The 26,918-nt window shown below is 37.5% G+C and overlaps 1 protein-coding gene across 3 annotated transcripts in view; it reads right to left on the reverse strand.

Annotated features, from left to right (window-relative positions):
* Nucleotides 1-26,138, reverse strand: part of MYSM1 (Myb like, SWIRM and MPN domains 1) — a 45,539-nt gene extending 19,401 nt beyond the window's left edge. The window contains exons 1-12 of one of the 3 annotated variants that reach the window (XM_080658386.1): nt 26,032-26,138; nt 21,162-21,237; nt 18,884-18,954; nt 16,050-16,127; nt 15,935-15,958; nt 14,784-14,862; nt 11,787-11,885; nt 10,611-11,380; nt 6,773-6,903; nt 5,569-5,672; nt 4,022-4,099; nt 1,767-1,855 (exon numbers count right to left, since the gene is read on the reverse strand). In XM_080658386.1, the coding sequence (XP_080514512.1) occupies nt 1,767-1,855; nt 4,022-4,099; nt 5,569-5,672; nt 6,773-6,903; nt 10,611-11,380; nt 11,787-11,885; nt 14,784-14,862; nt 15,935-15,958; nt 16,050-16,127; nt 18,884-18,954; nt 21,162-21,237; nt 26,032-26,114 (1,682 nt within the window). In that variant the 5' untranslated portion in view covers nt 26,115-26,138. Of the gene's footprint in view, nt 1-1,766; nt 1,856-4,021; nt 4,100-5,568; nt 5,673-6,772; nt 6,904-10,610; nt 11,381-11,786; nt 11,886-14,783; nt 14,863-15,934; nt 15,959-16,049; nt 16,128-18,883; nt 18,955-21,161; nt 21,238-22,628; nt 22,663-26,031 lie in introns of those variants that run through there. The other 2 variants (XM_080658384.1, XM_080658385.1) reach the window with 2 other exon arrangements.
* Nucleotides 26,139-26,918: the final 780 nt, after the last annotated feature.

Here is a 26,918-nt window from a genome sequence, read left to right on the forward strand (position 1 = left end):
CCCCAACTGCCCCCCTGCTGACCTGCTTGTCCCCAACTGCCCCCCCTGCTGGTCTGCTCACCCCCAACTGCCCTCCCCTCCTGGCCTGATCACCCCTAATCACCTCTGCCTCAGCCCCGCCACCATGGCTTTGCCCAGAAGGACGTCCGGAAGGTCTCCCAGTCTAATTAGCATATTACCCTTTTATTAGTATAGATGGATCTGCCCAAGCCAGTTTGGCTTAGTAGGTAGAGCGTAGGCCTGCAGACTGAAGGGTCCCTAGTTCAATTCCGGTCCAGGGCAAATACCTGGATTGCAGGCTCCATCCTGGCCCTGGTTGGGGCACCAGGACCATATGCAAAGGGCAACCAATCAATGTGTCTCTCTCACATTGATGTTTCTCTCTCTCTGTCTCTCCCCCTCCCTTCCACTCTCTCTAAAAATCAATGGAAAAACATCCTTGGGTGAAGATTAACAACAAAAAAGTGGATCTGGATTTACTAGTAAAAAGATCCTGACAAACTGGAACAATTACTTGATAATCATAATAAATAGCAGTCTCACATTTAGATTGTCTGGATTATGAGATGAAAAGTCCTAGCTTATGGATAACTATATTTCTTACAGTTTACCTCACATAATTTATTCCCACAACTATAACTTGATATATACTGTAGTGTAATGGTCAGGAGTATGGATGCTTAGGCCTTAATGCCTGAGTTTATATCATAGCCCCATCAGTAACAAGTATAAGCAAGTTACTCCAAACTCTTTGTGATTCTCAGTTTCCTTAGCTATAAAATGGGAATGATAATAGTAACTACTGCATAGAGTCAGTATGAGGATTAAATGAGTTAATGACATAAAGTGCTTAAAACATAGCTAACAGTGTTAGCTATTACAGTTATTTTATAAATGAGGACCTAAGGCTTATAAAGGCTTTAAGTAATTTACCCAGGGACATAACAACTGGTAAGTATCAGGGCTCTTTCCTTCGAAAATGACCTAGTGGCATTCTTGGATGTTGTGGGGGGTTTTTTGTTGTGGTTTTTTTTTTTGGTAATTCTCACCAGAGGATTTTTCCATTGATTTTTAGAGAGAGTGAAAGTTAGGGAGGGAGAGGAGAAATGGAGGGAGGGAGAGAGAAGGAGAGACACATCGATTGATTGTCTTCCACATGCACCCCAAGGACTGAGGAGTGAACCTGCAACCCAAGTATGTGGCCTTGTGTCCTTGACTAACATTTGAACCCATGACCCTTTGGTGCACAGGCCAGTGGTCTAACCAGTAACCAGTGAGCAACACTGGCCAGGGCTTAAATGTCTTGTTTTAAAAGGGACACTGACAAAACTATAGTCCATTAAACGGGGTATCTGCACAAAGTGAGGGGTCTAGAAAATCAACGCATGGAACTCACCTGGTGACCTTTAATGTTACAAGTTACAAATTTTAGATTATAAATGAACAAAAACCACATTGCTAACTATCAGCACCACCCAAAGAGAGCACCAGTCACTTCATGAGGTTACCAATTCATAATGTCTGAGTTAAATGACCATCTGTTATAAACAAGTCCCCTTTTCAAGATAGTTACATTCACTGAACCTGAACAAATTTAAAACTTGTGCTCCGGGTCTCCAAAATTGGTAAGCAGTGAAATAAAAAATTTCAAAATTTTTACATGTATTTTTTTACTTAATGTGAACAATATAATGCAACTATTTCAAATATTTTTTCTGTGCATTTTCTAATCATTTATGGTAAGTTAAAGAATCACATTTATATACCTTTTTGTTGGTCTTTGCACTTTTGAAGATTTAATAGGTTTGCATTTTTCCTCTTCTCTTCTTCTTGCCAACTCCTCAGCAGAGAGATGCTAAAATATAAAACACGAGTTGATCATGGATCCATTAACCATTGAGAAGTAGAATTAATAAAAATACTCCTTTAAAACCATATTTAAGGGCATGTGAGAACAAGACAAAGTTGATGGTTGTGTCTCCTTCTTGTTACTAATAAAAAGAAATGCTGAATAATGTGTTTTAAAAAATTGTTCCAAAATATATAGCCACACAAAACTTAAAATTTACTCCTTTTCTTGACTTACTGATTTCAATTAATGGTACCCTGGGTCGAAAAACTCAAGATCACCAGAGTATTTCCTCTTTCTTATTTCCCATTTCTAGTCAGCAAGTATTGAGTTTTCTTTCACAACTGAGAGACATCCCAGTGGTCATAATAAAGAGCAGATTCTGGAGGTAAAATGCCTGGATCTGATGCTACTTACTAGCTGGGTGACTCCAGGCAAGTTCCTAAAGCGTTCTTTGTTTTAGTTTCCTCATACAGTATTTAAAATGGGAACAATATAGTAATAATAACCATTTCATAATGTTATTGTGAAGATAAATGATTGTAAAATACTGACAATAGTGTCGATACACAGTAAATCTATGTAAATAGAAGTATTTCATTCCATTTCTACTACCAACCTTACACTCTAGCTCCAATGAACTATGCACTTTTCCCCAGAACATTTCTAGTATTTTTCCATTCCATGTCTATACCTTTATTTGTGCTGCTCCCTCAGCCTGGAGTGCCCTAACCTACATTCTACATTTTGAGATTCTCTAGCTCATCCTTCATGCCACAGGTGAAACATCACATCCTCTGTGAAACCTTCCCCAATCGTATCATTTGAGAGGACCTTATACTTCTTGGGGCCAATATTATGGAACTAACCACAGGCTTTATCTTTTCTACTAATCTAAGTTAGTTCTAGGCAGGAACCATGTATTACTACACGTGATCTTAGCCAAAAGGCCGCGAAGTGATGGAAACACGTGATTACTAATTGTTGTGCCTAGAACTGTGCTTAGTTGTGAGGTTAGGGGGAGGAAGTGGGTGAAAAAAAGACTAACATTTATCACCTCCATACACCTTATTTCATTTATTTCACTGAATTCTCACAACAATCATTTGAGGGAGGTGTTATCTACTTTCACATTTTCCATTTGTACAGAGCATGAGCAGAGTGGACTTTTTGGACACCTTTGACAACCCAATGTGGAGTCACTGTCAGCCATGACAGTTAGGTCAAGTGTATGTCAAGTTTGAAGAGGGGCCTGGAATAGCCAAAACCACAAGTCTGGACACCTGGATAAGAACTCACTGATATGAGAGGGGGACCTCCACCCCTGGTGGGTAAGAACTCAGAGCTCTGACCACTCAACACTTAAGCTTGGCTGTACCACAGGTCTCGCTCAGAGCCCTGCCAGACTTCCAATTCACCAGATGAGTGCCATCACTGTAGCCGCCTAGCTCAAAACCGACACCTGCCTCTCTACCTGGGGACACCACCAGAGACTAGGACTTTGAAAGGGGTGCTCACTTTGCTGGCTTCTATAGCATAACCTCCCCCTCTCTGTGTGTAAGCTGCATGTGACTCTATTGGCTTATTGGGAGGGCTCCCTAAAAACCTGCCATTGTGGAAAGACACAAATGTGTGTGTGCGGCTCCTTTTGGGGATGCTTCCTTGTTCATGACACCATTATACTGCACTGGCTGTTCATAAACAAATTATATATGTAGAATGCGTGTGGGTGTATACACACACATTCATTGCCTATTTTCTTTTTAGGACCATAGTTTTTATTAGTAGAAATAATACTTCAATATTTGTATTATGTCTAATGCTTGGGACAATATTTTAATTGGTGTATCAGAATATCATTCAGCAACATTTACTGAAATGAACTGGGCATACCAACTTCCCAGCACCCTGGAAAATATTCTTGAGCTAGAGAGCAGAATGTAGAAATAGATCATCAAAGTTCTGAAAATGAGTCCAACTCCTAGTTAATTGCACCATCGAACCCTTCTACTTTGCTGTTTATTAGTAACTTCTAGACAAAACAATTAACATGGAAATGAAATATATACATGTATATATTTTTAAAGTGTAATATTTGTGACAGTAAGATATACAAATATGTATTGACAAAACAACTTTCACTAATGACCCATTTGAAAAGGTCAAAGTTACCTCAAACGTCTGTCCTTCTAAGTCTTTTGCATCACACCAATTTCCCCATGGGTCTCGGACCCTACGCCTCCTTGTGCGCTGTGATGAGGTTAAAATAAAGCAAAAGGTAACAAAATTAACTTGGAGAAATCACAGCACATTTTAATTAAAAAAACAAAAATGATTTTCCAAAAAGCAATTTCTCCATTAATATATTGTATTCACTGATCAGCAATGCCTGACTAAATTTCATTTTATTAATTTATGTTCAATAGTTAGCACTCTGCTCAGAAATAAAACAGTGATTATTTTCTGTGTTCTACTGGGATTTCGTCTTTAATTTTCATTTCCTTTCACCACTTGGGAGCTAAAACACTCAAACAAAAAGTATTTTTAAAACTGGCCTGGCAGGTGTGCCTTAGTTGGTTGAGTGTCATCCCCATACCCTGAAGAGTGCCAGTTTGATTCATGGTCAGGGCACACACCCAGGTTGTGGGTTGGGTTCGATCCTGATCTGGGTACATATGGGAGGCAACTGATCAATGTTTCCCTTTCACATAGATATTTCTCTCTCTCTCTCTCTCCCCCTTCCTCTCTCTCTAAAAAATCAATAAAAGCATTTTAAAAATATATTTTTAAGACTAAAAAGATTCCCCAAGAAAATTACTTCCTGTTCAATCACTTGTGGTAGAAAACTTGCAAGAACACACAGCAACAGGGAAAATATTGAAAATTAGAAGCAAAATAATTATATTTCAGCCTTAGAAAGGAAAAGATTGCTTAGTTAATACAAATGGTAAAAAATTACAAAGTTGGATAACTGCATTACTAATACCAGTTTTGCAAACTCAATGTAAAGCCTTTAAGTGGATTAGTTTGCCAGAGGTCCCTATCTGACTAGCAACATCTCCAGCAACTATATTTGAAAACATCCTTTCTTACAGTAAATCTAGGTAGAACTGGTTTCAGCCCAAATACTCTCTAAGACACCCACTCTAGTATTTATTCCTTTTTATCTCACCTATTACCAATTTAACCTATTTATTGGTTCACAACATGATTCTGCCTTTTAGGAGACTTGTTGGATTTATTTTTTAAATAAAATTCATGACTTTTAAACTATTGTAAAACTCACTAACCTCAAGAATTAAAAAAGTAAAGGCTAAAATATTTTCGATAACTATTCCAAAAGGCTGAATTTTAGGGTAAGAATTTTAAACAAACAAAAATAAATTAAAAAGAAAAAAAGAGCTTAACTGTACAGTGTAAATAAAATGTTAGATTTAGAAATCAAACCCAGCAGTCTAAGGCCACTTTAGCAAAACATTACACTTCTCTGTTAAAGGTTGCCAGTGAAATTTGAGGATTTGTGTTTGTTTGTTTTTGCCTTATAAACCTATGTGAAATTGAATGGAAACAGAAAAGTGAATGGCAAGGTAAAATACAAGAGAAAACATGTTCTTCCACTAAATGGCCACTTGTCAAACAGTTGAAGAGTAGACATACCTTACTTAACAGGGTAAAGAGCAATTTGGAGAGATCATTTAGTGAGAGAGGTGACTGCTTACCATGGATTGCAGACGCTGGGCAAGTTGGTATGCTTCTACTGTATCTTTTCTGTCTCTGATTCGTACTTTATCAACTGGTTGTGGTCTGTTATAGACAGCCTGTTCTATTGGAATTTAGGGAAAACAAAACAATCTATTTTTTCATTTGTTAAAAAGGAAGACACATCTACACTGACTATATATTGTAAGCCAATTTCTAAGTTTCTTTATACCAGAGCTTCAATGTTTCTATCCTATTCCACAATCACATACTTTATGTGCCACTTAGTTCTCACATAAAAATAATGCTACAGTTTATTATAAGGAAATCTCAATAAAATGTGATACATAGGAAATGGGTAATTTGTTCAATTTTTTTTATTAAGTCCACTTTGCTAACTTTGGAAGTCTAATCCAGAAAACATGATTGCATTTTTCTTTTAGTGGCTGAGGAAGCTATGACACCTTAGTTTTCCTAAAAAGCCAGTCCTAATATACAGTGTGTTGGGCAAACAAAGACCTCAGGGCAAACTGTAAATTCTATCTACCTCTATATAAAATAAAACCATCTCTGACAGGAAGTTTTCTGGTTAGTTATCTTTTCAAAGACAGACTACAGAACACTCTTCTCAAACCATGGGTTGCAAGGTTCTAATTACTTTATCACTTTGCAACTATGGTATTATTTTTCTTCAAAAAGTTTATGTCATGTTAATAAAGGGGTAGAACACATTTAAAAATATACATATTCATCAACTCTTATATTTGAGAAAAAGGAGGATGAAAAAACTTTCTTCCATGAAAAATATTTTGACACTTTTATTACACTTAAGTGTAGAGGCTCATAAATTATTTCTTTTATTTAAACACTGCTAGATAGTATTTCTGGCATGAATACAATATTTGCAAATTAAATGGTCTATTATTAGACTTTTCATAAAATAATTTTACTTTTACTTGACAAAGAACTGCATTTTTAAATTATTTGTACTACCTAGACTGCATATATTTCCTTTAAAAATTATACCACCAATTTTCACTGTAGGTCAAAGGGAAATATAGTTTAATCACCAGAAATCTGTTTTACAGAAAAATCCCAATACAAATATTCCAAAATGTTATAGAATCTCTCTAAATCCACCTGAATTCTAACCATCAAAGAAATTAACGGGTGCCGTAAGATAGAAATGTCAAGTAAAACATGTTGTTGGGTTTTTATGTTTACCACATCCAAAATTGATTGCTCCTATCAATTCGAGGTATGTATGAATCCGTCCAATACAATTAACATCCCCACAGTTCTTCAGGCCAGGACGTACTGAGGTCTTATTTAAGTATTTCGGTTTGCATATCTCCCTAATTAAGAGATGGAAGTACAATTATTTTGGATAAATAAAAACATGAAAAAAGATTTCTGGGAAAAACTTTTAATATTTGAAATATCTTAAAAATTTACCCCCTCTCAATATGTAAATGTGTAGTAAATACAATATAAATACATAATACCCAAGTGTACTTTTTTCTGAAATAAATGATACAATAACTTACTAGTGTGATTTTTATAAGTATTACTTCTTTCCCAATATTAAATTCAATAGATGCCAGTTATCCTAGGACTTTTAAATTAGAAGCTTATTTATCTATAGATCCAAATTTAAGTCTGAATCCTTGACTAAAAAGGGCACTTTGATAATATATTGAAAGTATGTGGTATATTAGGCTTTTTGAATTTTTAGTATATCACTAGGTTCATCTACTTTTATTTTGTTGAGCAGTATCTTTTCATTATAAACTACCTTATAAATACTTAAAAATTTTATGTTTTTAATCATTATGCCAATAATTATGAAGTGCTTATTCTCAGTGGAAAACAGACATTATAGGGGATCCCAAAGGAATCAAGAAATGCCCAAAGATTATGAAAGAAATGAAAGGTTTATATAATAAAACATATATTTACTGAATGTTTAATGTACCATGCTAGATGGTACAATATAAAGTGTAAGAGTAATAGAAAACTTAATACTAGCAGCAAATAATTACTAAGTTCTTATGCCAGATGCTGTACCTTAATCCTCACCAAGAACTCTACAAGATATAGATTTTATTATTCTCATTTTAGATTTGAGAAACAAAAAGGCCAGAGAAATTAAAGCACTTACTTTAAGTGACAGGATGCAAACAGACATTACAAACCAAGTATTCAGATAAATCATATAACATAGGTATTTCTTACTCAATCTTTATTTTATCCTACAAATATTTATTTTATTTTGTATCCTCTGAATCAGGCATTGTTCTGGGCACTAAGGATACAGAGATGAATAGTATCAACTTCCTGACCTTACTTTAACACTTCCTGACAACACTTTAGCTTCATGAACTACTTTAATGGGGAGACAAATAAATTAATGAATAATATCTATTGTACTGTCAGGTGGCAATGAATGCTAGGAAGAAAAAAGGATACAGTGAGACAAATAGGCATAGACTATTTTAGATAGGGTATTTGGGGAAGGCCTCTCTAAGCAAAAACCATATTTGAAATCATAAATTCTATAAAACTTCAGGGACGGTAAAAAGTACTTTGTGATGTGGGAGGGTTTCAAAGTTCCATTGAAAAGCTGAGATTTCGAATGTTTTAGAAGAAAACAAACTGCACAAAAGAAGGCAAGAAAGCAGAAATGAGCATGGTATAACTGGCTACCAAAAAACTGGAGTCTAAAAACTGAATGTCATTAACGATTATCCAAATCACAGGCTTTAAGCAGAACTTAGTAATCTAGTACAGTACTGAACAAATGATAAAGCCTCTCAAAATATCTGTTCATGATTTAATGATGAATCATTCATTCAATCTTTTCTTCCTAACAAATAAAGAGACTTCTATATTCCAAGCATTGTTCTAAACATTAGGGATTTAACAATGAACAAATAGATTTAAAAAAAAAAAAAATCGGTCCTAGTGTGGAGCCTACATTATCACTGGGAGGGGGGTAAGAGGAGAGGGGAGAGACAATAAATAAAAATATAATATTTTCAGTGGTAATAAATTCTATGAAGAAAAATTAAAAACAGGGTAAGAGAATGAGAGGAAGGAGATATGTATGTGAGCTATTTTAGATAGGGTGGTTAGAGAAGGCCTTTAATTTCCCTTGGGCAGACCTAAATGAGATAAGGAAGCAAGATTCAGCAAGATCTGGAGGGGAAAGCATCCAAGGCAGAATGAAAAGTCTAGGTCAAGGCCCTGAGGTGGAAGTGTGAAAATAATGAGTCAAGACTACAGATCCTCCATATCATCTTCACTTATAGCAACCTGCAACAAGTTCCTTTTACTCTCTGAAACACATTGTTCTCATCTGTAAAATGAGGACAGGTTGTCAAGAGGATTGGAGATGATTTAAATACAATGCATGGCATTGATAGGCATTCAATAATGGCATTGGTTACTATTTTTATTAAATTCCCCTAAGCAGGGAGTTGACTGCATGTGCTTTTATGAAAAGGATCTTCTAGCTACAAACAAATCAAGCAGGCCTCTTTTTATTTTTAAAACATTAATTTTTCCATTTTTTTTAAATACCACATCCAGTCCCTAACCACTCTCTCTCTTCTATTTCTGAAGAGAACATCTGAGTTCCTATTCAAAACATTTCTTTTTGCTTTCTCCTACTGAAACAGCAACACTTTAACTAGCTTCATGAACTAAGGCAAATGACATTAGGAAACTACTGCTATATAATTTATACTGTCTCTATAAATTATTCTGCCTCATAGAATCCAAAATTCAAAGTAACAAAATTTGATTAAAGTAACAGTAAATACTCACTGATGATTCATATAGATATTTTTGAGTTATTTTAAAGTCATTCTATTTTGGCCATTCATCCTCTTATTTCCAAAATCAAAATTAGATATCAATTTATCTTTTTTAATAGTGTGAATTAGGCAATATGAAATAATGGAGTGATTTATAGTGTCAGGACTTGCACTGAAGTCTGTCCGTGACTGGTTGTAAACCTCTCCTAACCTCAGAATTGTTTTACCAAATACTAGTAGAGAAAATACCAGCTGCCTATTTTATAGGATTGTTGTAAGGAATCAGATGACACAGAAAAGCTTTCTGTAAACTGTAAAGCACTATGCCAACGTCAGTTGTTCTTTATACATATTCTTTACTTTGATTCCACCCTTACCCAAACTTGTATTTTTAACACTCAACTGCCTGCAAGAACAAGAACAAAAATCTTTCTTAAGAATATAGTTATCCTTAGAAGCCAAATCACTCAATATTGTACAGCAAAATGGTTACTGATTTAATAACCTTGTTTTCCTTTGGTAATCTTCCTAGATTGTAGCAGAAGCCCTCTATAAAGATGGCCCTATACAATCCTGAAGCAATAACAATTATGAATGTTTAATGATGGCTTAAGCTATTATGAAAAATTCAAATTACTTTCAGAGCATTTAGTCTAATAAGGTGGGAAGTTTTATGGTTTGTTCCCCAATCCCCACTAAATAATTTAAGTAAAAGGTACTGACACTTTAGAGGGTAAACTGCATATATCAAAAATTCCTGTTTCCTGATGAAGCTGGATGAAGCAATGAACAATCTGCGACAGGTTCAAAGTTGAAAGCACTTAAGGCAGCTATTCAGAATGACATTATCCTGTCATGGAAGTTTTCTTTCTTTGTATTTCAAAGTACAGGATAAACTGGGAAAGGTGTTATGTTATCCCCTTTTCCAGAACAGTACTGCTTTCTATATCTTCCTAACAATGCCCTAAGAAAGTACTTCTTAAGGCAATCATCTACCCTTTTTCCAGATCCAAACACGCTAATGAACAGAGATGGATTAAGATAGCTATAGATAACAATGTTTACCAAAGCTTTCCCCAAAAAGTTCACTACAAGAAATTTTAAGTCTTGCCTATTGAAATATATTATGTTAAAGTTCTCTGGATCATTAGCATATAAAATACTAACTTCTGCATAAGCCTAATTAAAATACTATAGAATATCATAAGTTTTAAAACAGTATCTATAATATAATTCTTCCTTACCACTGATCCAAAATGTAATTCCTAATTTTCAAATAGCGTTCTGGTGTTTTAGCTTGGCGCCCCTCAAAAAACTCAGGAATTGCTTGTTTTTCTTCTTCTTGAATAATATGTCTATCTATTTCTACTTCTTGCTCTGGTGGTTTAAGCTCTTCTTCCTCATGGTGCTCCTCCTCCATTTGGCAAGAATGAAAAAGCATTTCATGATCACTCAAATCTTTCTGAACTTCACAAGGCTCCAGAGAAGGCAACAGCCTGGTATCATCTACTATTCCATTTCCATTATGCTTATCACAGTTTTTCATCAGTTTATTACATTTCTGATCATTTAATTCAACTGATTTTTTATCACTGGTGCTCTGTTTTTCAGTCCAAAATTTAATTCCTGAGCTTGAAAGTGTTTCCATCTCAAATTGCTTTGGATTCTGAAGATATTCCTTGGAAGATTTAGAAATAGGATCTTCCTGGCTGTCAGAGGTAATACATTCCACTTGATAGGTTTCATTACTTTTACTATTAGGGATATCTAATAAAATATCACTGCTAGGATTCTCCTGAGGTACCTGAGAAGTCAACTCATCTGCCTCATCTGTGATGTCTACTTCTTCATCGTCAGATAACTTTTCAATTTTTACAGCATTCAAGTTGGGATCAGCACGTCCCCTTAAATTTGATGGGGTCCATGACTTTGTGCTTTCATCTTCACTTTTAATCTGAAAATCACTGCTGTTCTTCTGATTTGGTGTTTCCTTCTCTGGACCATCTAATTTTACCTTATTAAAAATCAAGATAAAACCCCAATAATATTACAATTTGAAAACTTAATAACTGGCACAAAAAGCAGGATAAAAAACTAAGTACATCACTGGTGTATTTATGGTTCTTTTCTTTAAAGTGTTTATTACATTTTAAATGAGCAATTAATATCTTATTCTTCTATTTAACTGTATGAAATTAAGTAGAATAATATAATACCTATTCAATAGGAACAATCATAACACTGAAGATATGCTTTGAGATTTTGAAGATAAATATCTGTAGAGTACTTTATGGGTATAAAATATTTCCACTATATAAACTTTGAACATTAAGGCTTTAATACCTGAATGAAAAACTACTTTTTCTTACTAATTTTATTTAAAGTATTATTATCAATTAGTATAGTTATATTCTGCTTACCTTATTTTTAAAGTACTGTCTGGCATAGCTCTTCACTTGTAAAATAGTTCGACTCCCAATTAGCTTTGCAATTTTGGTCCACCTGCGGCCAAATTTAGCCTATATTATCAAAATGAAAAAGAAATTGCTTCTGTTGAACTGACTTGTTAATATTCTAAGCAAATGCCACACTGAAAAAAGCAAACTAAAAGAAAAACCCATCTTTATTTATTTTCTAAAGCACACAATGAAGCTTCATATATAGCTTAGACTTAAAATCAAGGCCCACATTCTTCTTTTAGAATCTGGACTTTATGACAACTGACCAAAATAGTTTAGAAATTAGTTTTCTTTTCATAGCTATCTAAATAAAGATACATCACTTTTATGTAGTCCTAACCATATATATTCATATTGCACATTATGATGTTCCAAATCTTAAGATAACTTAAAAAAAAAAGTTATCTGAAATGGAGGCAGGTTGCATCCATCATTTATACAATCAACTGAGTATGTACTGACACTAATTTAAAAATACCCTCTTGCCCAGATTCCATCTGTTACTATATCCATTATACTCTACACAGACATCACGGTGAACTGACTTACAAGAATCACAAATGAAGAGAGCTGCAACCAAAGCCTCCCTACACCCAGCTACTGTCGAAGGTTGTCCACTTGCTAACACTAAGCTGTGGTGAGAAAAACTAAGAACTCGAGGGAGTTCTGGTGTGTTCTGAAGTACAGAAAGTAATAAATATAATTTTAAAGCTAAATGGGATTTTTAGATACTGAGTCTATCATTTGATACATACATAAACCTCCTTTATAATATCTCTAACACAAGATATTCTCTACTTCCCAAAGTAGCTCAACAATTGTAATTTTTTAGAATTCTTAAAGCTATGAAAAACAAACCAACAACAAAAAAACCCAGCCACAACTCAGGGGAGTTGACCTCAGGGCAGACTTCAGGCCAGGCAGTCATGACTTATGGTAGCAAGTCATCTTCAAAGATCCGACCCAAATGATAAACCTTAATTTATACAATTATTTGTGGTATTCATGAGAAAATCTGGTATGTGGCTAATTTCTTAAAACTGAAAGTATTTCAGGGTAAATTACTAGTGAGTATAAATTAATTATCTATATTGCTCTTAACTAACACCTAGCAAAGATCAACTTACTGCAGAATTCATTATCTTATTGTGGAATAAAGTCAAGCAAGTAACCTGGCAGCATGCAGCACTTTGGGGATAGGAAAGATCTGGTTAAGTGTGACCAGTAGGGACTGTAAGGTTTCTCTCAAACCTGAGAAAATTCAGTCCATAAGCAAACTACATCAAAAAGTTAAAATACAACCAATAGTTCCATTTATTTTTGTGGGAAACCATTCTAAGGTAAAATATCTGTTTATGTATATAAACAGATATCTACATCCTATATAATAAAAGCCTAATATGCTAAGTGTCCGGTTGTCCAATTGGCCATTCAACCAATCAAAGCATAATATGCTAATGATATGCTAAGGCTACTCAATTGCTCTCTATGACATGCACTGACCACCAGGGGGCTCACGGCTGGTGAGCACAGCGGTGGTGGTGGGAGCCTCTCCCGCCTCTGCGGCAGCGCTAAGGATGTCTGACTGATGGCGGGGGAGCGGGCCTAAGCCGTCAGTCGAACATCCCCTGAGGGCTCCTGGACTGTGAGAGGGCACAGGAGGGCTGAGGAATCCCTCCGAATGCACAAATTTCGTGCACTGGGCCTCTAAGTATGTATATAAATAAATACACATTTGTTTATTCAGGGATAAATATCTCTGGAAGGATCCACAAAAAAACAAATTAAAATTATTATCTCTGGCATAGAGAACTGAAGGCTGAGACAAGAGTTAAGACTTTACACCTTATAAACTTTAGGCACCTTTTGAATTTTGAATCATGAAGATGTAGCTCCTATAACTACTACCAATGTCAACAATAATAACCTAAAAATTCACAACCCACTTGCATTGGTGTGTGTGTGTGTGCGTGTGTGCGTGTGTGTATAGTCTTCAGTAAGGGACAATTTAAATAAATGGCTAGTTAAGAGTTAGATTATGTAAATGATAATCATGCAACAGACTAAAATACAAAAATATAAAATAGAAGAGCACAGGATAAAAACCTCAGAAAGAGATAAAACACTCAAGGATAGTTTAGGTATTTATATAAAAATATCACAGAATATATGACCGTCATAGTAATGACTACAAAAATACAAGCACATTTTATTTCCCACCATCTATAGAAACATTATCAATAATATTTCAATTAGCATTCCTGAATCCTACATAATTATATAAATATCCTATAATTTTAATGTAAATATATAACTTCAAAATTAATTTAGTATAACATTGGGTAATATGTACCTTAAAGGAAATGATATAACCTATTCCCCATAGTTAAAAAACTTTTCTGAATATTTTATTAAAAGTGTCTTTATATTAAGAAGTATTTTCGGAATTAGAAATTGGCATGCATGTTTTTCCATAATATAACTTGTAGACATTTATATAGGTCACAGTGAAATTTTCACACACAAAAAAAAACCATTTTGTCTTCAATTACATCTGCTAAAATATTTAGATTATATGCACAATGCCAAATATCTGAATAAAAAATAACTCAATCCAACACAGACAGTTCCATATACACAGATAATTAAATAATTTTCCCTTTTAAACCAGGTAGTTTAAAGAAATAGCTCAATTTGGGGGTTTTACTAGTATAAAAATAGGGTAAAAACTATCCCAAAATTAATCCAAATCTATTTTAATATTTTATTAACTTAAGTGAGTTAAATTCTCTTGTACTATACTACATACATCATCACTCTATCTATAGAAAAACTATAGATATAATCACAGTAATTAAAAAGAAATTTCTGGTCTCTACAAGTTAATTTAACCTTATAATTCTATCAATATTTGCTTCTAGAATTATTTTACTGTAAGTCAAAAATTGCTCTATTTACCAGCCCTTGTTCAAACAGCTCTTTTTCTTCTATCGTCCACTTTACTGAGAAACTGGCTGGTTTTGTAGGAGATTGTACCCTGAGGGGGGGAAAAAAGGAATTGCAAAAAAAAAATCTGAAATGGAACATTCCATATTTATGCAGCTAAAGATTATAGATAGCCATAAAATAAATTCAATATTCTGAGTCTAAGAACTTAAAAAAAAGGAAAGGAGGAGAAGAAGGCTGCAGACTCTACGTGAGGGGGCAGATTTACCCTGTCTCATATAATTCTCTAGCTCAGGATGATAGGAGCCCCAAAAGACATAATCCTTGGGTCTGAGTGAAGATAACACTAAAAGACATCAAAGGAAGTCAGCGTGAAAACAAACAAATAGGGTTCTTTATGCTGGACATAAAACAGCAGACATTAAAACATTTCCAAATCCTGAAAGGCATGTAAAAGTTTAAACTGACTCTAGAAATATTATCTCTGATTCTTCCACGTAAATCCATGTAAATAGCAAGCCAGAAAAGTAATAAAAAAAACAAACCATGGCATTATGTTTATTTCTTTTGAAACTGCAGTCTCTTAAGAAATTAAAAGAGTGATGAGGCTCACTAATTTAATTCAAGCACACAATTAATCTTTTCATTAACTTCATTTTTTATTGTTGTTTGTTCAGCAAAATGCAAAAGCCAAAGTTTGTTCGGTGCTCAAACTCTTGGCAACTGCAAATCTATAAGCCTTACTCTTTAAGGGACCATAAACATGCAAGTTATAAACACTAAAATAGTTAATAGTTTCTTTAATTTTTTGAAAGCTACAAATTCAAATTAAATTTTTGTTTGAAGTGATTGAAGTTAACTGACAGGGCAATAGAAACCATGTCAATTCCTAACATTAAATAGCAGATTTTAAAAGTTTCCCCACAAATCCCTAAGAAACCATCTTTTCCATAATCTGATGAAACCAAAGGAGAAATTTTGAAAAATAGCAGCATAAAATTACCTTGGGGCATTCCAATGTATACAAGAAATTTTGATTTTATATTTTTGTATAACTCAAGATCAAGAAAGCTTTTCCACAAGCCAACTATAATTTTTATTTAATTTTCCCATAACTTTTAACTAACAAAAAAGGTTTTAAAGTTTTAAACATAAGTACATACATGATTTTTGCTGTTTTCTGCAGACTGCACCACCACATGAAAAAAAAAAATGAGATGTGTGAAGTTTGTAAAAGTACTGTCCCTGTTTTTAAAAGTATGATAAATTAATTTTTACCTCTTCATGTATTTTTTATCATCTTCCTTTTGATCAAGCCAGAATTTTTCTGGAAGTGATTTTTTAGATAAATAATACCTGTGTAGTTATTAAGGAAACTTTAAAAAAAATAAAGTCATAACTTTTATGTGACTCATACAGAGTAGACATTTATATTATACTAGTGACCCGGTGGACGAAATTCGTGCACGTTAAAAGGGAATTAATTAAGAGGAAATCCTATCTAATAAAGAGGGAATATGCTAATTGACCATCATGCCCTCACAAAGATGGTGGCGCCCACAGCAAATAAGGGAATATGCTAACTGCCACGCCCTCAAAGATGGCGGCACCCACAGCCACAAGATGGTGGCGCCCAGTCCCCTCAGCCCCACTGGGGTAGCACGCGTGCGGCACGGCTGGGCCCACCCCCAGGCGGGTCCAGCCGCTCCACGCACCTGCCTCCAGAGTCTCCCAGTCCCCTCAGCCTGCCAGCCGCCCAGGGCCGGCCCGAGGCATAGGCAAGCCTTGGATGGCTGCCCAAGGCACAGGTAACCAGGGCCAAGACGAGGCTTGCTTTGCTGCCGGCAGTGGCAGCAGCAGAGGTGTGATGGGGGCATTGCCTTCCCCTGATCGCCAGGTCGCCTCCCACCCGAGGCTCCCGGACTGTGAGAGGGGACAGGCCGGGCTGAGGAACCCCCACTCCAGTGCATGAATTCTCATGCACCAGGCCTCTAGTATTTTAATATTGCTATTTGCCCTTTCTCTATAATAGAAGTGTCAGAGATGTAAGAAAATTAATAAAATGTATATGAAAATCTTCCTCCTGTCACACCATGGGGCCGGCCGCGGGGAGAGGCTATGGGTGGTGGGCCAGCTGGCCCCGCCCCCGATTGGTGGGGGGGCGGTGATTGGGGGCGGAGCTGGCTGGGGGGAGGGGCTGCAGGCCGATCGGGGTGGTAGGGGCTGATCAGGGTTGGGGCCAGCCATGGGGAGGAGCTGTGGGCAGTGGGCCAGCTGGCCAGCCCCGCCCCCAAATAGGGTCTGGGTGGCCAATAGAGAGCCAGCAGCCTGGGGGAGGGGCCATGGGTGGTTGGCCGGCCAGCCTTTCCCCTGATCGGGGTGGGGGGGGCTGATCTGGGGTGGGGCCGGGTGGGGGAGGGGCTGCAGGAGGTTGGCCGGCTGGCGCCCACCCCTGCACCCCGATCCAGCCGGTTCGCTGGCCGCAGTGGGTGTCATAGCTACTGGTTGTCATGCGTACTGGTTGGTGGCTTTTTATAGATATAGATACTCATGAAAGTCACACTCGAATCCTAAATAAACCAATTCCTTTCAAGGTCTGTACAATTTTTGATAAAATTATTTATACCTCACAGGGTTGTTATATGGATCAAATATTACATGTAAAATCTCACAAAATGGTACCTGCATAAAATGTGTTACATAAATGCTAGTTTCTCTTATCTTACCTTTTAGAAGTGGCTAAGAGAAGAAACATCCTCAGTGTTTAATTCTTTTTTCCTAAACCGTATGGAGAATGTAATGGATGGATTTGATTGGTTGTCCAGGGTAATTCAGGACAACCAATTGTCTTCATATTTCTCAAGGTAACAGAGAAAAGCTCAGGGTTGTTCTCTACCTTAATAAACTAACAAACACTTAGGTCAAATCTACCAGAAAGCCTCCCTCTAAAACGTCTTAAAACTGGCCTTTACAATAACTTAATCAGAAATATTCTTCACTAACAATTATTGCCTGTATATTGTGAATGTCAGGCACTATGCTAGGTACTAGGTACTGAAGCAAAGATATAAGAAAATATTATCCCTGTCCTCCAAGAGCTGACATAGCTTTTACTCTCATTACTTCTTTTGCACGTCTGGAAGTGAACCAGTAACTACTTAAGTATTCATTAATTTAGAACTGCACTGTTCAATACATTGGCCAATAGCCACATGTGTAACTACTAAATATTTGCAATGTGGCTAGCACAAACTGAGGTGCATTGTAAGTATAAAATACACACTGAATTTCAAAGAGTATGAAACAAATGTGAAAGATCTCAATAATGGTTTTATATTAAATATTGAAATAACATTTTAAATATACTGGATTAAATAAATTATTAAAATTAATTTTACCTGTTTTAAAGGAGTCTACTAGAAATGTTAAATAAACCACTACTTATTAAACTATTATTAATACCCTTTATAAATCATAAAATCAGAAACCATTTTGTTCAATCCTCACATTTTACATATAAGAAAATTTAGTCCAAAAGAATTAAGTTGCCAACATCACATACAGATTAAAGAAACAAGGACAAAAAGCCAGTACCCGACCATGGATAAGGATCCACAACTTCACAGGTGGGGGGGGGGGGGGGGGGAGGAGATCTTTATCCTTTTTTGTTTTGTGCTTTTTACTTAGATTCCTCTCACATAACACCTGTAAATTGGTAGAGTAAGAAGTGAGAACTTTTACATATTCTAATTCTGAATCCTTGGACAAATCAACATCTCTGGATTTCAGCTTTTATAACTAAAGATGGAGGATTTGGACTAAATGGTCTTGGACTACAGGTTCTAGCTAACTTAAAACGTTTTATAATTTCAAATCAATATTCAGACAGTATAAAGAGTTGGTTGACAATAGAAACTCAAAAATGTTGAATCATACCCCAGACTTAGCAATAAAACAGAAACCAAAGTAATAAAATGCAGCTTTTTGCATAGGTAGGTAACATATTATATTGTAGCAATCTGGGGCCAAATTAACAGTGGTCTCTTTTGTTATTTTTGCATTTAGAGGTATTTAACCTGAAATCTTCTTTCCTCACAATCATTAAAGGATACTCTTCTTCCAACAACATTTTCTCAATGACAGCTCTGTTCTCTTCACTGATGGTGCTATCCAGAGTCCAAGGCTATTTAAAAGAGAAGAAAATATTTTCTTTTTATTTACTACTTTTTGAAGTTATCTTCCATATTTTGTTAAATGAAAATACACAATGATATGATTAACAATTTCAGCTGTCATTTACTGGGCACATGGACAGAGCTCTGATACCCACAATAACTCTATGAAATAGGCATTATTACTTTACAGAGGCATCCCTAGCACTGCTAACATTTCAAGTGGGAGAGCAGAGACTTGACACACAGTCTGTTAGACTCCAAGGCTCAAGCTCCTATCTGTGATAAAGTAATAATGGCTCTCTATAATAATAAAAGCGCAATATGCTAATTAGACCGATGTCCTTCTGGACGACTTTCCGGATGAAGCTGGAGCTATGAGGGAAGCCTGGGACCCGGGTGCCTGCTGGTGGCCAGAGGGAAGCCTGGGTCCTGGGTGCCAGAGGGAAGCCAGTACCAGCAGCCAGGGGAAGGAAGGTCTACTCTTGCACGACTTTCGTGCAGCAGGCCTCTAGTCATGTATAAAGGACTATTAGTTATCAGCATTTTGCTAGATACTAAACCTGTTTTCAAAACTCACAATTTTTTTTTCCCTTAAGCCGCAGTATCTCCTTGAATGATCACATTCATTTTCAACTCTCAAAACTTAAAAAATTTCAGCTAAGGTCTCCTCTCCAAGACCTAGACTGTTATTTCCAACTGCCCTCTCAAAACTTCCACTTGGGTATCTAGTAGGCTTCTTAAATTTAACATTTAAATCATAACTCACCATCACATACCTTCCTTCACCTGCTTCTTCCCCGGCCTTCCCAACTTTATAGATGGTACTACTAGTCACCAAGTTATTCCAGCTAGAAACCCAAGAATCACCCTGGATTCTTTCCTTTTCCTTCAATCCTATGTCCAGTCTTCCAAGGAGCTCAACCTCCAAAATATAATTCAATCTCTCTACTTCTATTGATTCTGCCACCACCTCAGGCCAAGCTACCACCAAATACTGCTTAGATTACTCAAATGTTTCTTAACTGCTCTCTTGATTCCTACAAATATGACAGAGCTCTCATCTGCCTTCCCAACCTTGTCACAGCTATCATCCCCTTTCCCTTACCATATTCTAGAACTGGCTTCCAACCAGCCTTTGTGATACTATTCTTTCTGCCTAATGTTTTTCCTTAACTCATAACATATCTACTCCCCTCTTTTTATTACATTTCAACTTAAAAGTCACCTCCTCAGCCCTAGCTGGTTTGGCTCAGTGGATACAGTGCCAGCCTGCAGACTGAAAGGTCCTGGGTTCGATTCCGGTCAAGGGCACATGCTGGGTTGTGGGCTCAATCTCCAGTGGAGGGCATGCAAGAGGCAGCCAATCAATGATTCTCTCTCCTCACTGATGTTTCTCTCTCTCTCCCTCTCCCTCTCCATTCTTCTTTGAAATAAATAAAAATATATTTTAAAAAAAAGTCACCTCCTCAGTTTCCCATACTGACAACTTTATCTAAAGTAGGTTCCCCATCCTGTCACCCTTAGTCTGTATCTAATGTCCTTCATGATTTATAATTAGTCTATTTGTTTAATATCTGACTCTTTAGACTATAAGCTCCTTGAGAGCAGAACCATGTCTGTCTTAATTATAGTTGAACCCCCAAATCTGGTCTAGTGTCTGGCACATAGTACATACTCAGTAAATAACTGTTAAATGAGGAAATGAACCCTGCAATGATCCCCATTTTTCTGATGAAACTGAGGTTCACAAATCTGGTAAGTGGTAGAGTAAGGACTTGTATTCAAATCCAGCTGGATCCAAAAATGGCCATTTGTGGCCATTTTTCAAAGTCAAAAGAAATAAGAATAAGTTTCTGCTATTTTTACAGTAAGAAAAATGTTTCACCCTAACTGGTTTGGCTCAGTGGATAGAGTGTTGGCCTGCAGTCCCAGATTCGATTCCGGTCAAGGGCACATGCCTGGGTTGTGGGCTTGATCCCCAGTAAGGGGCGTGCAGGAGGCAGCCAATCAATGATTCTCTCACATCATTGATGTTTCTATCTCTCTCTCCCTCTCCCTTCCTCTCTGAAATCAATAAAAATATATTTTTTAAAAAAAGTTTAAATTTATTACCTTTGTGATTGCTGAGAACTAGCACCAAATAAAAAAATAAAAAGAGGTACTTTGGGTAATGAGTAATAGCTTAATGTCCCTAATATTTTCATAAAATACTTACAATAAGACCATTCTCAGTTCTCCATGATGAATCAAGATAGTGATCTTGTAAAATAGATGCTGTATTTTCATCGTTTCTGTAATAAGAAAATGAGTATAAAAGTGATATTATATAAGTTAATGTATACATTTTACATAGCAGTGACTGGCAGGTTGAGATGTTAAGCAAATATTTAGTTCCCTTCTCTCCTTAACAGATTTAATGTTATAGAAATGCCTGTGGTACCTCTTTGGTCTGTGAATTACATAGTGCTTTAAGTTACCCTATCTCAACTGCTAAACATCAAGTCCATTCACTTCTTTTGTTTCCCAAGAATAAACAACTTCATGAGGAAAAAAAATAACCCAAAGCAGCAACCACACATGCTCTGTGACCATGAATCAACACTTCAGATTTCTTTTGAGGAGTATGTAGGAATTCAACTTTACAATTAATTCTTTTAAATACCTAAAGCATGAAAGTTACCATCAATAGCACCACCCTCAAAATGGGAAAAAAAATAAACAAATGGAAGAACCTGCATAGAAAATACTTGAAGGACAGTACAATGAAGAGATACGAGAGTGTAATGTTTTAATAACAACTCATATAATTTAACAAATTAACTTGGGTTATTTGGGCTCTTTTCTATGTCCATGAGGGATCAAACTGTTAATTCACTCCTTTCATTAGTAAACTAATAAGAACTCTCTCAAGTCACATATTCACTTCATATGCAAAAAGGATGAATAGTTAAATATTTAAGTTTTGGAAGGCCTAATCTATGATATAATTAAATTTAATTTTTGCTTTTGTATGTCCTGAAGTTATAAATTTTCCTAGTTAAGTTACTGACTTTTCCCAGACCTAGTGTAGTGCTAAGAATTTGACTGCAAAAACCTATGTATGGGTTTACATTTTTGAATCTTCCATTAGTTCCACGGTGGTTATAATGACTTGTGGGGCTAACAGACTATCTACAATAAACTAAAAGCGATAATGTCTCTCAATTGTTGATGACAAAAAGGTTTTAACTTGTGTCAATTTAGATTTAGTAGGGGCTACCAGAAATACAAACTAAGGGATTCTGAGACTTGTATCAGCAGAAGAAAACATTTACTTAACTAGGTGTGCCAAGGATGCAGGAGGTGGGACTAGTACCACTTCAAATTTACTTTAGAAATCTTTTTACATGGTATTTCTCAATAAGAATTAGCAACATCCACATCACTGGTGTATGTGTCTGGACACCTACTTGAATCTCCATAGGTACCTCATATTAGCATGTTTAAACCTGAGTTCACCTTTCCTCTCAAATATGCTACTCTTTTATCATTACCTATCTCAGTCTATGGCATCTCCATCCCCTAGTACCAAGCCAGAAATCTGCACCTGCCCTTATTTCCTCAAAATGCACATTCACCTTGTTGCCAATTCTGTTGCTTCTCCCTTTTCCAAATCCAGTTCTTACACTATATCCACACTGACCTTTAAGGCCCCACAGTTTCAGTCCTGATAGTTATCCCTGGGTAGTTGCAAGGGATTCCGTTGATAAGTCAGTCATCCACCTTCCCTCCTTCATCTTTTCCACGTCTCCCCATCTGACATATACAGAAATGTTACTGTCTCATCTAATAAGAATGTTAGTTCTATGAAAGCAAGGACTTCGTTTTGGTAACTGCTGTATACCCAGGGCTTGGCATACAAAGGTATTCAATCAATATTTCTTGAATGATTGAATAAATGAGGTAGGTAAGGCATGGATCACACAGGTCTCTCTAGGAGTTAAGGAATGAAGAAGACTTTATCATAAAGCCAACTGGAGATTGAAGAAAATAACATGATCAGACCTGGATGTAAGAAAGAATGCTCTAACTTCAGGAAAGAGTAGAAGGAGCCAAAGAGACAAGGAGCAGTTAAGAGGGAGTGATTACAGTATAAACACTAGAAAAATGTGACAGTAACTTAGACCTAGAGAACAAGCAGTGTGAATAGCAAGAAGTGAATACAACATTTGAGAGGATACTAAGAATCAATAGGCTGTCCATAACTGATAGAAGTGGAAGGAGAGAGGTAAGGAAAAGAATACATGTAGGTCTGTTCCTTGGGTGACTGGATGGATGGTGCCATTTACTGAACCAGGGAACCCAGAGAGGCACATGTGGTGGGGAAGGTTTATAAGCTGAGATTGAGGGGCTTGTGGAACATCAAAATGCAAACAGACTGAGAAAGTTGGATAAATGGATCTGAAGATCAGGAGAGATTTGGGTTGGCAGAAGATTTGGGAAAGATCAATATGTATTAAGTGAACTTATGAAATGGTCATTTTTGTAGGTCAAACATTGGCAAATTTTTGTATTGTCCAACCCAACAAACAGAAATTTAAGTCTTGAGATATGGTATCACCAGGGACTACTAGTATGTAGTTACTGAGTAGATGTCTTATGACAAAACCATTTAGAATACTATGACTTAAAGGACAAGCAGAAGAAAAGGAGGATGATAAGGAATGGTAGAAGTAGAAGGGGAAAAAGTTTCAATGCCATTTCTAACTCTGGTACCTAGCACTTAGCAAGTACAAATGCTCCTTGACTTATGATGGAGTTTTGTCCTGATAAACCCATCCTAAGTAAAAAATGCATTTAATTCACCTAACCTAACAAACATCATAGCTTACCCTAGCCTACCTTAAACGTGCTCAGAACACAATAACCAAAAAATGCTGGCAACACAGTTCACTGTAGGAGTATCTGTTGTTTACCCTTGTGATCCCGTGTCTGTTTAGGAGTTACAACTTGCTGCCAATGCCCAGCATCATACGAGAGTATCGTACCTGCGTATCACTAGCCTGGGAAAAGATCAAAACTCAAAATTGGAAGTATGATTTCTACTGAATGCTTATTACTTTTGCACCATCGTAAAGTTGAAAAATCACATCAGGGGGCACGAATCCCCAGAATATAATGTCACTGATACTCCTTGGAGATGGTAGAGCAATGGCTCTGACCACCAGGAACCAATAACCTTTGTATTCCTTCCTGCATAAGACTAAGATGATCATAGGTGCCACCAATAGACCCAAGGCTCAAACAGAGTAAGAAGAAAGAGAAAATGGGGCGGAGACAGAGAGAAAAAGTAAATACAATATGAAAAATAAAGATAAAGAAGAGCCTATAGAAAAGGGGTAGAGCCAATGCTCTCAGATGATCTTTAGTGTTTCCAAGTTCAACTTATTTCTCTCCTGACTGCAAATAAGTATCCTTGCGCACTGATCTCATAGACTTCTTGTGAAAAGTAAATTAAATCATGCAAGCAAAAGCGCGATGTGAACACAAATGTGAACAATAATTGTTAATAAAATAAGCTCTCGCCCTGACTGGTTTGGCTCAGTGGATAGAGCGTCAGCCTGCGGACTGAAAGGTCCCAGGTTCGATTCCGGTCAAGGGCATGTACCTTGGTTGTGGGCACATCCCAGTGGGAGGTGTGCAGGAGGCAGCTGATCGATGTTTCTCTCTCATCGATGTTTCTAACTCTCTATCCTTTTCCCTTCCTCTTTGTAAAAAATCAATAAAATATATTTTTAAAAAAAGCTCTCTACTCATTTTGTATAACTTTGGACTGCTCTACCTAAAGACTTTGAAAAAAATGACTATATATGAATTTAATTACTCTGCACATTTTTACAGTGCTTTAGTGTTCACGAGCACTTTAAACCCTCTATCTTGGTCCTTCATTGTCAAGAGTTACTATTCTTCTCCACCATTTACAGAGGCCCTATTAGACCATATGAAATCGCCACTTTATAGGTAAAAAATGGTCTAAGGTTGAAAATTTCACATGGTTCAACCTAAAAGATAGGTTCATAGTTACAAGCAATATAGCTGGCTGAGTTTGGAACGGAATTCTTTTGATTCCTCATCAGTCTAGGCCTCTTCCATTACTAAAAGGAGACTCTGGAAGCACATTTTTTTTTTTAATGTCATGTATCAATTTCTTCTCAGAAAGCAAGGAATGAAAGGGCTAGATCTCTCAGTCTGGACACTGCTGTTTAAAAACCACATTGGCCTGTTATGCAGGAATCAGGAATTGGTATTAAGTGTTGACTCCTCGCTGGGTCCTCACAATACCATCCCTAAAAGTAACGGGATGGTAAAGAACACATTTACAGAACACCTATCACATGCAAAAATGCATCCTGTAATTATTTTATTGGCTCCTCACAATAACCGCACGCGGTACATATCACGACTGTCAGTTTACACATGGGCTGTCAGAGGATGTGACTAGTTAAATGTCTGGCCCAAGGCCACACTGCTGATAACGGGAAGGGCCAGCAATGCAGAAAAACCCAGAGCTGTCCAACTCAAGCCCTACCCCGTGCGTTAAAGCCAAGCTGCCTCTCAGGAACTTTTCCACAACTAACCCTATGTGGAAGAGGAAATCTGTGGCCAATAGGAATGAAACGACACGCCCAAGGTCACAGGCTTGCAAATACTGGAACAAGGGTCCCAGAGCGCAGGTCCCGTCCCGGGCCGCCCGGGTTCTAGTTACTGTCAAGCGGGGGCAAAGGACGATTTATGGCGAGATTCTGAGGCGGAAGTAATGGAAGAAGGAATCTAATTTCAACGTGCTAGGCGAAGTCGGCATGCTCACAGCATCCCTGTAAAATATGAAAGAGTGTCCGACACGAGCCCGAGCCCCCGGTAGCGGGCCGCGGGGCGAGGAGCAGCTGGCCGGCGGGATGGGTGCGGCCCTGCTGCTCCGGGACATCCCGTGCCTACGGGGGTTCTTCCGCTCCCCTGGCCCTTGACACACCCGCGGCCTTCCCAAGGCACTCTCCGCGCATCCGCGCCCCTCTGTGTCCCTGCGGGACCCGGTCTCTACACCTCACCCTGGCTGTGCCGCTGCAGCCACCACGTCCCCTTCGATATCCACATCCGCCTCCTCCGCCGCCATGATGGGGCCTGACCCCATCCGTTCTCCCGGGAGATCCCGCGAGAGGTGGGCAGCCTGGGGGCGGGCCCCGTGCGTCACGGGGTGGAGCGGCAGCCTGGGGGCGGGCCCCGTGCGTCACGGGGTGGAGCGGCAGCCTGGGGGCGGGCCCCGTGCGTCACGGGGTGGAGCGGCAGCCTGGGGGCGGGCCCCGTGCGTCACGGGGTGGAGCGGCAGCCTGGGGGCGGGCCCCGTGCGTCACGGGGCGAGTCGGAAGCCTGGTCCAGCCCCTCCTGAACCTGTCCTTCCGGAGCTGAGAAGCCCCAAGCTGCCTGGGGCTTGGTCCTTCTGACTTTTGTTGATGTGTAAAGACCTTGGGAAGTGGTTCAGGCTGGGTTTTGGAGAGATTATGTTCTTGGACAAATTCTTTGGCCCCTCACGTCTCTCATTTTAGTAAATATCTTTCTGAAGTTCTGAAAAGGTCAAGTCAGACCTGCTTTGAACTGTGAAAGCCGCTACAGTGAAGGATGCTTACCTGCTGGTTCCCTCTCTTCCTTATTATTATTCAGCACTTATGTGAAATGCTGAACAATTTATTTAAAATTCAAAAACCAAGTGAGACTCTAACATGATTACATATTTTATTTTGTAAAGATAGATATTTACAATTAATTAAGAAATCACTCTCATGACCATTGATCTTTGCAATAACCTGGTGAGGTAGGTGGAACTGGTATCAGCAGTTACACTTTACAGATGGGAAACAGAGGCTCAGAAAGCTGAAATGATTGTCAAAGGATACACAGCTACTCAGAGAAAAATCTGGGATCAGAATCCAGGGTGGGG

Source organism: Plecotus auritus (assembly GCF_963455305.1).
Source record: "Plecotus auritus genome assembly, chromosome: 2".
Lineage (NCBI taxonomy): Eukaryota > Metazoa > Chordata > Mammalia > Chiroptera > Vespertilionidae > Plecotus > Plecotus auritus.